The sequence below is a fragment of the Chiloscyllium punctatum genome, chromosome 2, assembly GCF_047496795.1.
Source record: "Chiloscyllium punctatum isolate Juve2018m chromosome 2, sChiPun1.3, whole genome shotgun sequence".
NCBI classification, from domain to species: Eukaryota; Metazoa; Chordata; class Chondrichthyes; order Orectolobiformes; family Hemiscylliidae; genus Chiloscyllium; species Chiloscyllium punctatum.
Genome location: NC_092740.1, coordinates 41,487,452 through 41,502,162, shown reverse-complemented (window position 1 = coordinate 41,502,162; position 14,711 = coordinate 41,487,452). Strand labels below are relative to the sequence as shown.

The 14,711-nt window shown below is 40.2% G+C and overlaps 1 protein-coding gene and 1 non-coding gene across 3 annotated transcripts in view; both read right to left on the bottom strand.

The window, feature by feature from the left end:
* The window catches only part of LOC140453157 (KH homology domain-containing protein 4-like), a 72,713-nt gene that overhangs the window by 5,579 nt on the left and 52,423 nt on the right, over positions 1-14,711 (bottom strand). The window contains exons 11-12 of one of the 2 annotated variants that reach the window (XM_072547608.1): positions 10,241-10,408; positions 1,387-1,493 (exon numbers count right to left, since the gene is read on the bottom strand). In XM_072547608.1, the coding sequence (XP_072403709.1) occupies positions 1,387-1,493; positions 10,241-10,408 (275 nt within the window). The remainder of the gene's footprint in view (positions 1-1,386; positions 1,494-10,240; positions 10,409-14,711) is intronic. The other variant, XM_072547618.1, reaches the window with a different exon arrangement.
* On the bottom strand, positions 4,358-4,500 carry LOC140453580 (small nucleolar RNA SNORA47). Its single transcript, XR_011952440.1, has one exon. It is a non-coding gene; the product is annotated as a small nucleolar RNA SNORA47 (small nucleolar RNA).

Below are 14,711 nucleotides of genomic sequence, written 5' to 3'. Positions count from 1 at the left end.
CATGCACAGTAACCCTCATGTAGACTTAATTATGTTTTGCCCATACTCTGATCACACCTCTTGAATATTCCTGTACTAACCATTGCCCAGTATTCTGTGCGTCTTACTATTCCTCTCTGATGCTATCCCTTTGTTGACCAGATTAGCTTAAACCCTCCCCAACTTCCACTTTTTGCAATAACAGTCACACAACTCACCTAATCTATGAATGTCCCATCTCACCCAGCGTCCCAATGTTACAAGAAACTAAAGCCCTTCCTACTATTTCCGGCCGAGCATTCATCAACTTTGAATTCATATTTATATACCGATTTGCAAGCAGCACTGCAAGTAAACTATAGATTTGCTTTTAGATTTTGCTTGTTAAATTCCTACCTAGCTCCCCAAATTCTGTCTGCAGGACCACATCCTTCTTTCTACCAAAGTGATTTGTACAATATGGACCAAGAACTGGCTGTTCACCCTCCTCCCCAGAAACACTGTAATATCAGTGATACATGAGATACTATGATACCGAAACACAAAACAGAGCTAATATTTTTCAATTCGGCGTAGCCAGAAATGCCAATGCTACTGATAGACAAGAATGCCTTCTAAAATAAGAACACTTGCATTCCAACACATCAATGGAATTCAAATTATGCAATTATACTTCCACTTTGTTCACTGTGTGTTCAACCACTTTCAATTAGTGTAAAGGTTTCCATGTCCTTGGTAGAAGTATCCCATCAAAACTGAATACCAGGCTGAGGACCAAAACCTGTAATCCTGAGCCATTTACGAATCCAGCAGAGGTTCAACCCTTGGCAGATTCTAATGCTAGGTGACAATCTCAGGAAATATGAGGAAATCTAAAAGTCCTTTTCTATTGCACAACTACAAATATACAAGAAGATTCAGCCAGCACGTCTCAGTTACATTTGAATGTCCGTACTGACAGCACTGATTTAAACTTTTTGAATGCATTACCTCATTGCTTGTTGAATTTTAAGGTTCTAGTTCACATACTATCTGTCATATCTTGAATGGTATGTATTGCTTTGTCTCTGCAGAGACCCCATGAAACCTGTGGTCAGCAAGAATTCAGGGAAATGTCACATTGTATTGTTTGTCCAAATAGCTTTAAATGTTTATAGAAGAAAAAGGCAAGGGGCTAGAAATTCTCAAAATATGGCACACTCATGGCGATAATGAGCCTGATCTTAAAGGAGATGCAAGCTTTGATCCACCCATCAAAGAAAGCCCTGGAGGTCTCTGGACAATGTCAAACTTGCTTCATTAAGCCCTGTCCCTTTCCCTGAATGTCACATCCAGAAATCATTGGCCCTTAAGAATTAACAGTCTCAAACAAATTACATCTTGCAACTGGTAAAGTAAACTACTTACCTTTCTCTTTCCCTTCCAAAGAGGGCAGAATCAGCAGCTATCTTCATCCCAGATCCCATATCCTGACTGCTCCTAGTACCTAGATTAGTCAAGTGAAATGGTCCGTGCTATGAGTAGAAAAAAGGCCACAGAAATCAACAGGCGTGATTGCATAGAAAGTACAAACAAATTCGATTATGACTAACGTACACCAATATTAACTTCTTTAAAATTCAAACAGAATTTGTAGAGCCCTTCAGAAGTTGTTCTTTAGAATCAGCATGGACTCTGATACTGGGGTTAGATGGCCACTGTCGATTGAATGACTGAACAGACATATAAAACAGCTGATGGCATACTTTTAAAATTCTACAACCAGTTTATCATTTATTAAAAATTTAGATCATTTATCTCATTGTTAAGTAGTATGCCTTCTACCTTATCTTGATATAGAAGATTAATTTACCAGATTATAAAGCATAACATTTAGTTTGGTCCCTTTTGGAGTACGGTGTGCAGCTCAGGTTGCTACACTATAGGAAGAATGTGGAGTCTTTGAAGAGGGTGTAAAAGAGGTTTACCAGGATGTTGCCAGATTTGGAGCCATTAGCTATAAGAAAAGGCTAAACAAACTTGGATTGTTTCACCAGAGCATCAGAAGCTGACAATGATAGAAATATGTATAATTATGAATTGTATGGATGGGGCGAATAGTTGGTCTTTTTACCAGGGTGGAAATGTCAAAAACGGAGGGGCATAAGTTTAAATGAGAAGCTGAAAGTTTAACGGAGATGTGAGACAAGTTTTTTTTTAAACACAGAGGATGGTAGCATTTGGAACGGGCTGTCAGAGGCAGTGGTAGGAGCAGATGCAATAGCAATGTTTAAGAGGCATTTAAACAGACACATGAACAGAGGGATATAGACCACATGCAGTCAGATGGGATTAGTTTAGAATGGCATCATGGTTGGTGCAAGCATGGTACGATGAAGTTCCTGTGCCGCACTGTTCTATGTTCAATCACATTTAACAGATTAGAACAAGTGCTATTAATGTTCTAAGCCTACATCTGTACTTTAAATCTATGTCCCTTGATTAGTCTTACTGAAAATTTTCGCCCAAAGATTTTCCTAAAAGAGCAGTTGAATTACACTATTATGGCCTATCCTCAGAATAATCTCTAAAGTATGCTGAAATACACTAATTCAAACTTTTTTAAAATTCATTTGTGGGATGTGGGCGTTGCTGTTAGCCAGAATTTTACTGCCTGTCCCTAGTTGGCCCACAATGCAATTTGAGGGGGAAATTCCATGATTTTGACCCAACAACAGTGAAGGAATGGCAACATATCTCCAAGTCAGAATGATCAGTGCTTGGACAGGAATTTGCAGGTGGTGATATTTCCACGTATTGGCTGCCCTTGTCCTTGTAGAGGTGAACATGAGTTTGAAAGATGCTGACTGAGGATAGCAACTCGCTGGACGTTTTGTGAAATTTGATGAATAGTCATTAACTACAAACGATATTTGACAAATGTGTAGACGATCCCAATTGAAGACCTTGAGAAGAACAGATACTGTGATTTGAGGAGATTTGGTGCAAACAAATCATTCAACTTGGATTTTGAGCACAGAATTAAATACTGGGAGTATAATAAGCAAGCATGATAAAATGTAAATATCTTCCCCAACAGTACTGAACATAAAGAGTTTAAATTACCTATCTAAACAAAGGCAATAAATAAATAAATAGCAGTCTGGGGACATAGATGCATAAATCATTGAAAATGGCGAGGTATGTTGAGAAAGCGGTTAATAGGAAGTTCTGGGCTTTACAAATAGGGACACAGAGTAACCAACAAGCAAGGTACACCTTTGTAAAACATTAGCTTGGTCTCAACTGTAGCATTGTGTCCAATTCTGAAACATTTACAATGGATGCAAAGACACTGGAAAAGGTGAAGTTCCAAGAAAAAGGGGTATACAATAAATGGATAAAATTAGAATTCCTACAGTGTGGAAATAGGCCCTTCGGCCCAAGAAGTCCACACCAATCCTCCAAGGAGTGATCCAAGCCCCGATCCTAGATTTACTCCTGACTAATAACCTACACAAAGGCAATTTAGCCTGGCCAATTCACCTAATCTGCACACCTTTGAATTGTGGGAGGAAACCAGAACACCCGGAGGAAACCCACACAGACATGGGGAGAATGTGCAAACTCCACACAGATACTCGCCCAAAGCTGGATTCGAACCCAGGTCCTTGGTGCTGTGAGGCAGCAGTGCAGACCTCTGAGCTGCAGTGCCGCCCTAAATGGATTGGAGAATGTGGAGCTCTTCTTCTTGGAGAAGAGAAAGCAAATATGAGATTTGATGGAACTCAAGATCATGGAATTTCAAGAGTAGAAAGGGGGAAATTATTCTTACTGGTAGAAGTGCCATGAACCAAAGACTTACAGTGACCGACAAAGAACTAAAGTCAACATGATTTTACACAAAGTGTTTAGTATCTAGAATGCACTGCCTGAAGTGTGACGGAGATATATTCAGTCTAGGTTTTCAGAAGGAAATTGGATAATTAACTGGAGAGAAAATTGTTGCAGGGCTATTGAGAAAGGATAGGGGAATGGAACCAGGCAAACTGCTCTTGTTGTGAGCTGGCATGGACATAACAGGCCAATTGTCTAACCCCTTGCTGTAAACATTCTGCAATTTAAAAACAGATTTTCTCCTCAAACAGTTAATACTATGCAGGTTAATTTGAAGATGAACAAATTAATATTTAAAATAAGATTATAAAGAAAGGATAACTGAAAACGTCATGGAATACCATGACTTGTAAACTGCTAAAACTATGAAACTAATGCAGATAGTGGTAATCGTGAAAACCAGATAGGTTTCAATACTCACTCAATTTTCCCATGAATACATTTATTTGAGTTTGATGGAGCCAATAACCTTTTCTGATCTGTGCGTAATTTTTTTTTTACTAAACAGTGTACACAGCAATGAGGTGCTTTAGCAACAATGAAGTGCTGCAGCACAGAATACACTGCTGTATTACTTTAATTTGGGAGGTCACTACCAGCAAGTGCAGCACAGTTATAAAGCTACCTCACCTTCTCAGTCCTCCAGTGAGTTTTCAAATGCGAAAAGATCAGTTAATTATAACGCAGATTAGAATAATTTCCTATAAATTTTTGCCAAAAATAACACAAAATATTTCTGATTATAAACAAGATCTCACAAAATAGTCATATGGCTGAAAAATTAAAATTCACATTTGAATCAGCCTAATTGTAAGTTTAATTAAATATTAAATTTGGAAAAGGTTTGGATATTCAATGATTTCATATTAGCTCCCCATAAATGGTGGGCACATATTGAACTCAACAACCAAATGGTTTCTTCAATGGAGGAAAGGTCATAATCTATCACTATATTATGCTGATTGCAGAAAATAGGAATTTATTTTCAAATGTTTCACATGTAAAAGACAATTCTTTGCCACGATCAATGAACTCGCATTTATGCAATTTCTTATAACATAGTAAAAAAAAAGCCCCATGCGCTTAACTGGAGCAATAGCAAATACATTTTCTCTCAGTCACATTGGCAGAAGAGGGAGGTTTCAAGTGCTGAAAACAAGGGAAAAGATAGAATGTGGAGAGATTTAGGAGGAAATCAACAGCATAGGCCCTAGCAACTGACAAAAGCATAGCTGATTTTTAAAAAATTCATTTTTGGCATGAGGGCATTGCCAGCTGGGTCAACAATTCCTGCCCAAACCTAAAGTGCGTTCTTGAAATGCTGTAAACCTTTGGGTTTAGTACACCCACAGTGTAATTAGGGCAGATTTTCCAGGATTATGACCCAGTGGTAAATGAACGTGATATACTAAGTCAGGATGCTGTGAGGCTTGGAGTTGAACTTGAAATATGGTTTGGTGATGTTCCCATGGATCGGCTGCTCCTGTTCTTTGAAACAGTCTGTGCCGCCAAGGGAACCTTGGTGATTTGCTGCAGTGCATTTTGTAGATGGTACACAATGCTGCTGCTTTGGTTGGAGTAACAAAAATGTGCATTGTCCTGAATGGCGTTGAATCTCAAGTCTTGTTGGAATCCATCCATCCAGGCAAGTTTAGTGTATTCTTGTAGATACTAGCTTCCCCAGGATCTTGACAGTTGGGGGATTCAGTGATGGTAGCGCAATTGAATGTCAAGGGCTGGTGGCTAAATTGGATCTTATTAGAAATGGTTAGTCCCTGGCATTTGTGGGGCATGAATGTTATTTGGCCCTTTTTAGCCTAAGCTTGAATACTGTCCAGGCCTTGGTGCACTTAGAGATGGACTGCTTCAGTATGAGGAGTTGCAAATGGTACTGAACATGATGCAATTATCAGTGAACATCCCCACTTCTGACCTTACAATAGAGTGAAGCCAATGAAGCTGGTGAAGATGGTTGTACATAGGGTTCTACAATGAGGAATTCCGCAGAGGTGCCAGGAGCCAAGATTACTCTCCTGCAACAACCGCAACCACCTACCTATGTGCCAGGTATGACTCCAACTAGTGGAGTGTTTCTCCCCCGCCCCCATTCCTACTAGATTTCCTTGATGCTAGACTTGGTAAAATTCAACCTTGATGTCAAAGGCAGTCACTATCACCTCATCTCTGAAATTCGACTGAGTGGTCCTGGCAGAACCCAAACTAGGCAACAGAGAGCAGGTTATGTTTGATAGCACTACTGATGACACGTTCCAACACTTGTCAAGAGTGGTTTTGAGTTACTAGATCTGTTTGAAGCCTGTCCCATTTAGCACCGTGATAGTGCTACACAGCACGGTGGAGGATATTCTCAATGTGACAGTAGGATTTGGACTCCACAATGAACATTGTTCAGGTCAGGTGCATCTGTGAAAGGCAGATTGATGAGGATAAAGTCAATATGTTTTCCCCTTACTACTTGCTGCATGCTCAGTCTAGCGGCAACATCTTTTAGGACTCTACACCAATCAGTAGGGCTGCCAGCAAACGACTCAAGACTGGGCATCCATGAGGTGCTATTGGTCATCAACAGTGGCAGAATCATACTCCAACACAAGCTATAATCTCACTGCCTATAATATCTATCAAGAAAGGGGATCAAATCTGGCTCAAACAAGAGTGCAGGAGTGCATGCCAGGAATAGATCCTGGCATACCTAAAAACGAGATGTCAACTTGGTGAAGCTACAAACAGAATTATCAATGTCCCAACAGCACAAGCAGCAAGTGATAGACAGAGTTAAGCAATTTCACAGATGGATCAGATCTACAGTCCTGAATGGTGGTGGACAATTAAACAACTCACTGGAGGATGCTCCACAGATATCCGCATCCCTCAGTGATAGGGGAGCCCAGCACAGAAGATAAGGCTGTAGAATTTGCAACAATCACCACCTAGAAGTGCCAAGTGGATGATCCACCTTGGCTGACTCCTTAACTTCTTAGTATTACAGGTGCCAGTCCTTAGCCAATTTGATTCCATCCAGATTGTATACCACTGTCACGTCTGCTGGACCTGACCTGCTGGTGGAACAGGACATAGCCAGGGATGGTAATGGTACCTTCTGAGGCATAGTCATACTAACAATCATAGCTCACAGATAATGTCAACCTGTTGTGCAAACAGTCTGCAAACAGCTCTCCCAGTGTTGGTACCAGCCTCAGTGAGGGCGGCTTTGTAGGGTTGACAGGGCTGGGTTTACCATCATCATTTCCAATGCCTAGATTAATTATCCAATCAGTTTCCTTCCTTTCTCTAGGTCATTTCAGAGGATAGTTAAGTGTTAACCACATTGCTGAAAGTCTAGAATCACATACAGGCCGGACCAGGCAAGGGCAGAGAGCTTCTTCCCTAGAAAACATGAGCGAACCAACTGACAATGATTCATGGTCAGCACAAGATTAGCATTTAATTACATATTTATTGATTCAATTCAACAATTCTTTTCAAATCCATAAACCCAGAGCATTAGCCTGGGCCTCTGTATACCACTGCAACGACATTGTCAAGGTATCATTGGACATGTTGAAGATGTCAAAATCTAAGAAAGACAGATATCTTCAAAGATTGTATGATGGAGGTTAGAGAGTTAGGGAGGGACAAGGTCACTTGAACAAATAGCCTAAGAAACAGGAGTAGCTGAGAGCTGCTCGGCCTATCGAGCCTGTTATCCCTACTGATTAAAATCGTAGATGAATTTCTACCTCAAATCTATCTGTCCGTACTACTCCCATTTCCACTATTTCATTGGTATCCAAACGTCTGTCAGTCTCTGCCTTAAATTACTTAAAAGATAAGCATTCACAGTTATCAGGGATAAAAGATTCCAATGATTTGCAACCCTTTAAATAAGGAAACTGCTCACCATCTCAGTCCTAAAGAGGTGACCATGCGTTCTAACATCCCAAGCCACAGGAAACATCCTTCCAGCATCTACCCTATCAAGCCCCCTCAAATGTTTTCAGTGCAATCATTCTTATTTGTTTAAACTCCAGGCAGTGCAGTCCTTCTCCAAGATACAGTGGTATACAGTTAAGGAGCTGCCCTTAGAGTCCTCATCACTGACTCCAGACACTATAATCGTCATATCCCAGTAACGTGTCTCATGATTTTTTTTGCTGGACTCCCTCAGACAAGTAAAATTTGGCTCGGATACAATAATAGACACTGTAGATGCAGTTACATGAAGAACCTACACGACCTCAGCAAGACATCCTTATGCTCATATTCAAATACTGATAGAATAAAAGATTGCATACTATTACTTTCTTGCTAGATCTACACGTTTACTTTGAAATTATTTTCCAAGGAATTAGATCCTTCTGAATAACAACAATTTTCAATCTTTAAACTTTAAAGAAAAATCTATTTTTCCCACTGAAGTGCATTAACTTCACAATTCACATTACATTCCATCTGCCAATGTCTTGTCCACTCAATTAACCTACATAGCTTTGCAGCCTTTTTTGCACCTACCTCTCAACTTTGTTTGTGTTGTAACTTTGTGTAAATTACAATTGTAGATACAAGCTGTCTCCTCATACAAGTCATTGATATGACCATATGACATAGGAGCAGAATTAGGCCATTCTACCCATCAAGTCTGTTCTACCATTTGATCATGGCTGATAGGTTTCTCAACCCCATTCTCCTGCTTTCTCACCATAATGCTAAATGACTCAGTCTCCACAAACATCAGAGGCAGAGAGTTCCACAGATTCATCACCCTATGGCTGAAGAAATTCATCAGTCCTAAAGACTCGTCCCTTCACTCTGAGGCTGTGCCCTCGGATCACGTCTGTAAACTTCCTGTGGACCCCCTCGAATGCTAGAACATCTTTCCTTAGATACAGAGGCCAAAACTGCTCACAATATTCCAAATGCAATCTGACCAGAACCTTATACAACCTCAGCAGTACTACTCTGCTCATGTTATAGTCCTCTTGAAATGAATGCTAACATTGCATTGGACTTCCTAACTGTCAAGTGAACTTGTTAACCTTAAGGGAACTCTGAACCAGAACTGCTAAGTTCCCTTGTGCTTCAGATTTCCAAAATCTTTCCCCATTTAGAAAATAGTCTACACCTCTATTCTTCCTAACGAAGTGCACGACCTCACACTTGCCCAGATTGTATTCCACCTGCCACTTCTTTGCCCACTTTCCTAGCCTGTCCATGTCCTTCTCCAGCCTCCCCTCTTCCTCAAAACTACCTGACCCCCAACTATTTTGGTGCCATCTGCAAACTTAGCAACAAAGCCCTCAACTCCTTCACCCAGATCGTTTATGTGTAACATGAATACTTGTGGTCCAAACACAGACTCCTTTGGAACTCCATCAGTTATTGGCTGATATCCTGAAAAAGACCCCTTTCTCTCTACTTTCTGCCAGTCAATCAATCCTATTGCCAAGTCAGTAACTTGCCCCAACACAATGGGCTCTTATCTTATTTAGCAAACTCCTTTGTAGCACTTGTCAAAGGCTTTCTGGAAGTCCAAATAGATCACATCCATTGGCTCTCCCTTATTTCAGTTGCCCGTTACCTCCTCAAAGGAATCCACTATATTTGTCAGGTTTGACCTCCCTGTAACGTAGCTGTACTGACTCAGCCCTATTTTACTTTGCATTTCCAAGTATCCCGCCATCTCATCCTTAATAACGGACTCTAAAATCTTACCAGCGACCTAGGTCATACTGGTCTACCGTTTATTGTCTTCGGCCTTCCACCCTTCTGAAACAGGAGTATCGATATTGGTTGTAAAGACTGGAGTTGATTTTTTTTTTTTAAAAATCAGAAATTTAAAATGGAGGCTTTGCCTAAATAGGAAAGCACTGAAATAATCAAATTTGTAGATAACAATCAAGTATAAGGCACATAATGTGACTACTCATGATTAATTGTTTAAAACAAGTATTCAACAATATTTGGTACTTTTTTTTAAAAACAAGAAATCATCATGCCAGTTAGCCTAGCAGTCAGACAGCCATTAATAAAGCTGCACAACATGCAGTGCACATAACTTCTCCACCAAAATTCAACATTGTACTTTGTTTTAAAAGTATGCAGTTAACTGTTTTTATTAGCCTTCGGTATTTTTTTGCAGCAGTTTCATTAGAATTTTGTTTTTATTACATATGTTATGTCTTGGCTGTTCTTCCCACTTCCAATAAAAGGGGATTGTCCATTGGATTATGTGTTGACAATCATGTCAGTCAGGATCCTCTCTCTCCTCTTTTAGAGTATCACCTCCCAGATCCTAATGCAATTAATTATTTGGTGCAATGTATCAGTGGCTTTTTCTAAGGTCACGCATTATGAGCATACTTACCCGGTATCCAAGAAGACCTTCTGGTGAATTTGCTGCTCTTTCTTCAGTAAAACGTCTCTTTTGTGGCTGAGGAGGCAGTGGCATTGGGTTACTAGTACCTGTGGTCTGGAACTGATACTCTGAGCTGGATAAAGACACTGGCATTGGAGCAGAGTTTACAGGTTGGACCTACGAATAACCGACAAATACTTAATAAAACTACAATAATAGACTGATGAGAAATTAAACAACCCAAACATCTAAAACTGAAAACAAATGACCAGGGCTTGTTTTTATATAAATTATTCTCCTAATATGGATGATGATAAATCACTAAAGGAGGATATCCAAGAAGGGTCTTCAAGTGAGGCCATCTGGATAGAGCTTCAACAAAAAAGGGATGATTATATTGCTGAGATTATACCACAGGCCTCTAAACAGTCAGAGGGAGATAGAGGAGATGTGCATGCAAATGTGAGAAAGAAGCAGGGCTGTAGTTGTAGGAGACTTCAACTTTGCTAACATTAACTGGGATCCCCTTCGCATGAAAGGATTAAATGGGGCGAAATTTTTTGAAGTGCATCTAGGAAAGCTTTTTTTAATGCCAGTATGTACTACTAGAGATTCAACAGCGCTAGTCCTAATCCTAGAGAATGAAGCCAATCAAGTGATTAAAGTTTAAGTGGGGGAGCATTTGGGGCAGTGACCATAATAAGTCTACATTTGGAAAATGCGAGTCCTTTTAAAATTCGTGTAGTGAGAATTCAGGGCCAGCTGGTCCATTAATAGTGAAGGGCAAGGGCAGCAAGCTCCTGGATGTTAACGCCAATTGAGAGTTTGAAGAATAAAAAATATAGCCTATGTTAGGTACAGTGGATTAAAAATGTCAGACATATAGAGTATGAGAGATCGCTTAAAAAGAAAATTAGAAAGGCAAAAAAGGGCCAGAAAATATCTTTAACAAATGGGGTTAAGGGAAATCACAAGGGTTTTAACTATTTTAAGATTTATCAGACTATCAAGGAAACAGTGGGACCCATTAGAGACCACAAGGGCAACCTGTGAATGGAACCGTGAATGTGGGTGAAGTCTTAAATGAATTGTTATCTGTATTCACTACAGAAAGACATTGTAGCTGGAGATTTTAGTTGGGATGCTGAGGTGTTACAACATGCTATGACTAATAAAGGGAGGCATCAGATAATTTAGCAGGCATACAGGTGCATAAATGCCTGGGCCTGATGAGATGTATCCCAGTCTGCTAAAGGGAGGCAAGGAAGGAGAATGCTGGTGCCCTAGCAGATATATCTGATACTTCACTGGCCACAGATGAAGTGCCAGATGAGTGGAGAATAGATAACACGGTTCCTCTGTCCAAGAAGGGCAGATGCGATAGGCCAAGTGATTACAAACTGAGTCTGACATCACTCATAGGGAAATTATTGGAAAAAATTCTGAAAAACAGGATTAATCTATACTTGAAAAAGTGGGGAATGATCAGGGATTGTGAGCACGGATTAGTTAGAGAGAGATCCTGGTTGACTAACTTAATGAGTTTTTTTTTAAAGAGTTGACTAAATATAATGAGGTTAGTGCAGCTGATGCGGTTTACATGAACTTTAGTAAGGCCTTTGACAAGGTCCTACATGGAAGACTGGCCCACAAGGTTACAGCCTGTGGCATCTGAGGCAAGTTGACAAACTGATTCCAAAACTGACTTACACATAGTAAGCAAACAGTGATGAAGGGTTCTCATTATAATTAAAAGCCTGTGACCAGCAATGTCACACAGGGATCAGTGCTTAGATCCTGGCTGCTTGTTATGTACAATAATAACTAGGATGTGTACGTAGAAGATTTAATTAGTAAGTTTGTAGATGACACGAAAATTGGAGTGTTGTTGATAGTGAGGATGATGGCCTCGGGCTACAGATTGATATGATTCTGGATGATAATAAATCACTAAGAACAAAGAACAATACAGCACGAAACAGACCAACACATTTTGTCCTTCCATAATGAAAGTACCTTCATTTACAGGATCCATATCCCTCTATTCCCTTCCTATTCATGTACTGATCCAGGTGTTTCTGGAATGCTGCTACTGTATCTGCTTCCACCACCTCCTCCGGCAGCACGTTCAAGGCATTCACCATTCCGTGTGAAAAACCTGCCTCACACATCTCAAATTCCGCCACCACCACCACCAACCAACCCTCACCCCAGCACCTTGAATATGTGTCCGCTTGTAACTGACCCCTCGAACCTGGGAAAAAGCCCTTTACTTTCCACTTTATCCATGCCATTCATAATCTTATAATCTGCTATCAGGTCACCCCTCAACCTCCCATGTTCCATTGAAAACAAACCCAGTTTATCCAACCTTTGTTCATAGCTAAAATTCCCCAATACCAGGGCAACATTCTGGTAAACCTTTTCTGTACCCTCTCCAAAGCATCCACAGCCTTCTGATAATGTGGTGGCCAGAACTGTACGCAATATTCCAAGTGTGGCCTAACTCAAATTCTCTAAAGCTGCAGCATAACTTGCCTATCCTTATACTCAATGCTCCTTCCAATGAAGGCAAGCATGCCAGAGGCCTTTTCTACCACCTTATCTACCTGCACTGCCACCTTCAGTGATCCTTAGACTAGGACACCCAGATGCCTCTGCATATTAATACTCCTAAGGTTTCTGCCATTAACTGCATATCAATACTCCTAAGGGTTCTACCATTAACTGCATATCAATACTCCTAAGGGCTCTGCCATTCACTATATAATTTCCACCTGTACTTTGTCTTTCAAAATGCAACACTTCACATTTGTCTGAGTAAAACTCCATCTGCCATTTTTCTACCCATGCCTCCAACTGATCTATATCCTGCTGTATTCTCTGACAATCCTCCTCAATATCTGCAACTCCACCAATCTTTGCATCTTCTACTAGTTATGTGACCATTGCACACCATCAGAAGCAGACATACAAATTACTCCTTCGGTGCCACATTAGCTTGGCAGAGATCTATGAAGTTGGTAATCTGAAAAGGACAAACTATTTGGGATATGATTGTCATGAGATAATAGGAAGTGATGTCAGTAAGATGACTACTTATAAAGAAACCTGCCAGGAATTTTGATTATTTTGTTTAGCTATTCAGAGACTGTTCATGTTTTGACCGTGCAATGACAAACCAATTGGAATACAAGTTGCTTCTAATCTTGATCAACGACTCATGACTGGCAATAAGCACTGATTCTTAGTCTGTCAGTGCCCAGAAAAGACTGAAGTTAGAAGGAAAACTAAAGTCAACAGTAAAGAACAAGAGACATGTGTCCATGAGGCTGGTATTCCATTCGTGAATCAACCTGAATCCACCACTTTTATCATGCATTATTTCTTTTGTATCAGTTTTAATAAACTAAATGAATTCTATGTTTGCACTTTGATTGGATCTTGTAACCAATTAGGACTAGTAATTCTTTAGGTTGACTCTCTCAAACTCAGTCTGTAACTGTAATTAGTTTTAACTGAAAGATCCAAGTATAAGAGAACCCCAAAGCTTTGCAAAGGCTAACCTTTAACATCCTCTAAAATGTTCTCTAATCTAAATAATCACCTGGGAAGCCACTCTAATAAGAAATTGCTTGCATTTCATTACCTTCTAAGGACAACTATGAATGGCCAATAAGTATGGTCCAAACAGCAACAGCAATATACCCCCCAAAAAAATGTGAAAATCTGGAAGCAGTCATCTTCCACTAGATATTGCTTCTGAAAGTAGTTATTCCCGATACTCAGCTTTTCATCTCCACAATTTCAATAACAGGACTTTAAGTCCTATTTTGGAAGCTGACAGTTTCAAAATTGAAATGCCTACATGAAGCACCAAGGTCGATAACATCATGAAATTGCAGAACAAAAGTCAATAAATTAATGGAAGAGATTAAACTTAAATAAAATGTTGCATCCTTTACCATCAGATGCAGAGAGCCAATAGCAAAGTTACAGATCTGAGTGATAACATGGAGGCATAAGCAGTAATAGTAGTAGTGACTACAGGAAGAGTCAGCCACTTAGTTCACTAGAACTTAGTTCTAGTTTTTACTTCACTAAAAACCCTGGTTCACTAATGGGCGGCACTGTGGCTCAGTGGTTTGCACTGCTGCCTCACAGCACCAGGGACCCGGGTTCAATTTCCGCATTGGGTGACGGTCAATGTGGAGTTTGCACATCCTCCGTGCCTGCTTGGGTCTCCTCCTACAGTCCAAAGATGTGCTGGTCAGGTGAACTGGACATGCTAAACTGCCCATAGTGTTAGTCAGGGGTAAATGTAGGATAGGGGAACGGGTCTGGGTGGGTTACTCTTCAGACAGTTGGTGTGGACTTGTTTCCATACTGTAGGGAATCTAACCTAGTTCAGAACAATTGGTATTGGTGGTCAACCTAGCATTCGTTACCCATTTCTAATTGCACGTGAACTTAATGGTTT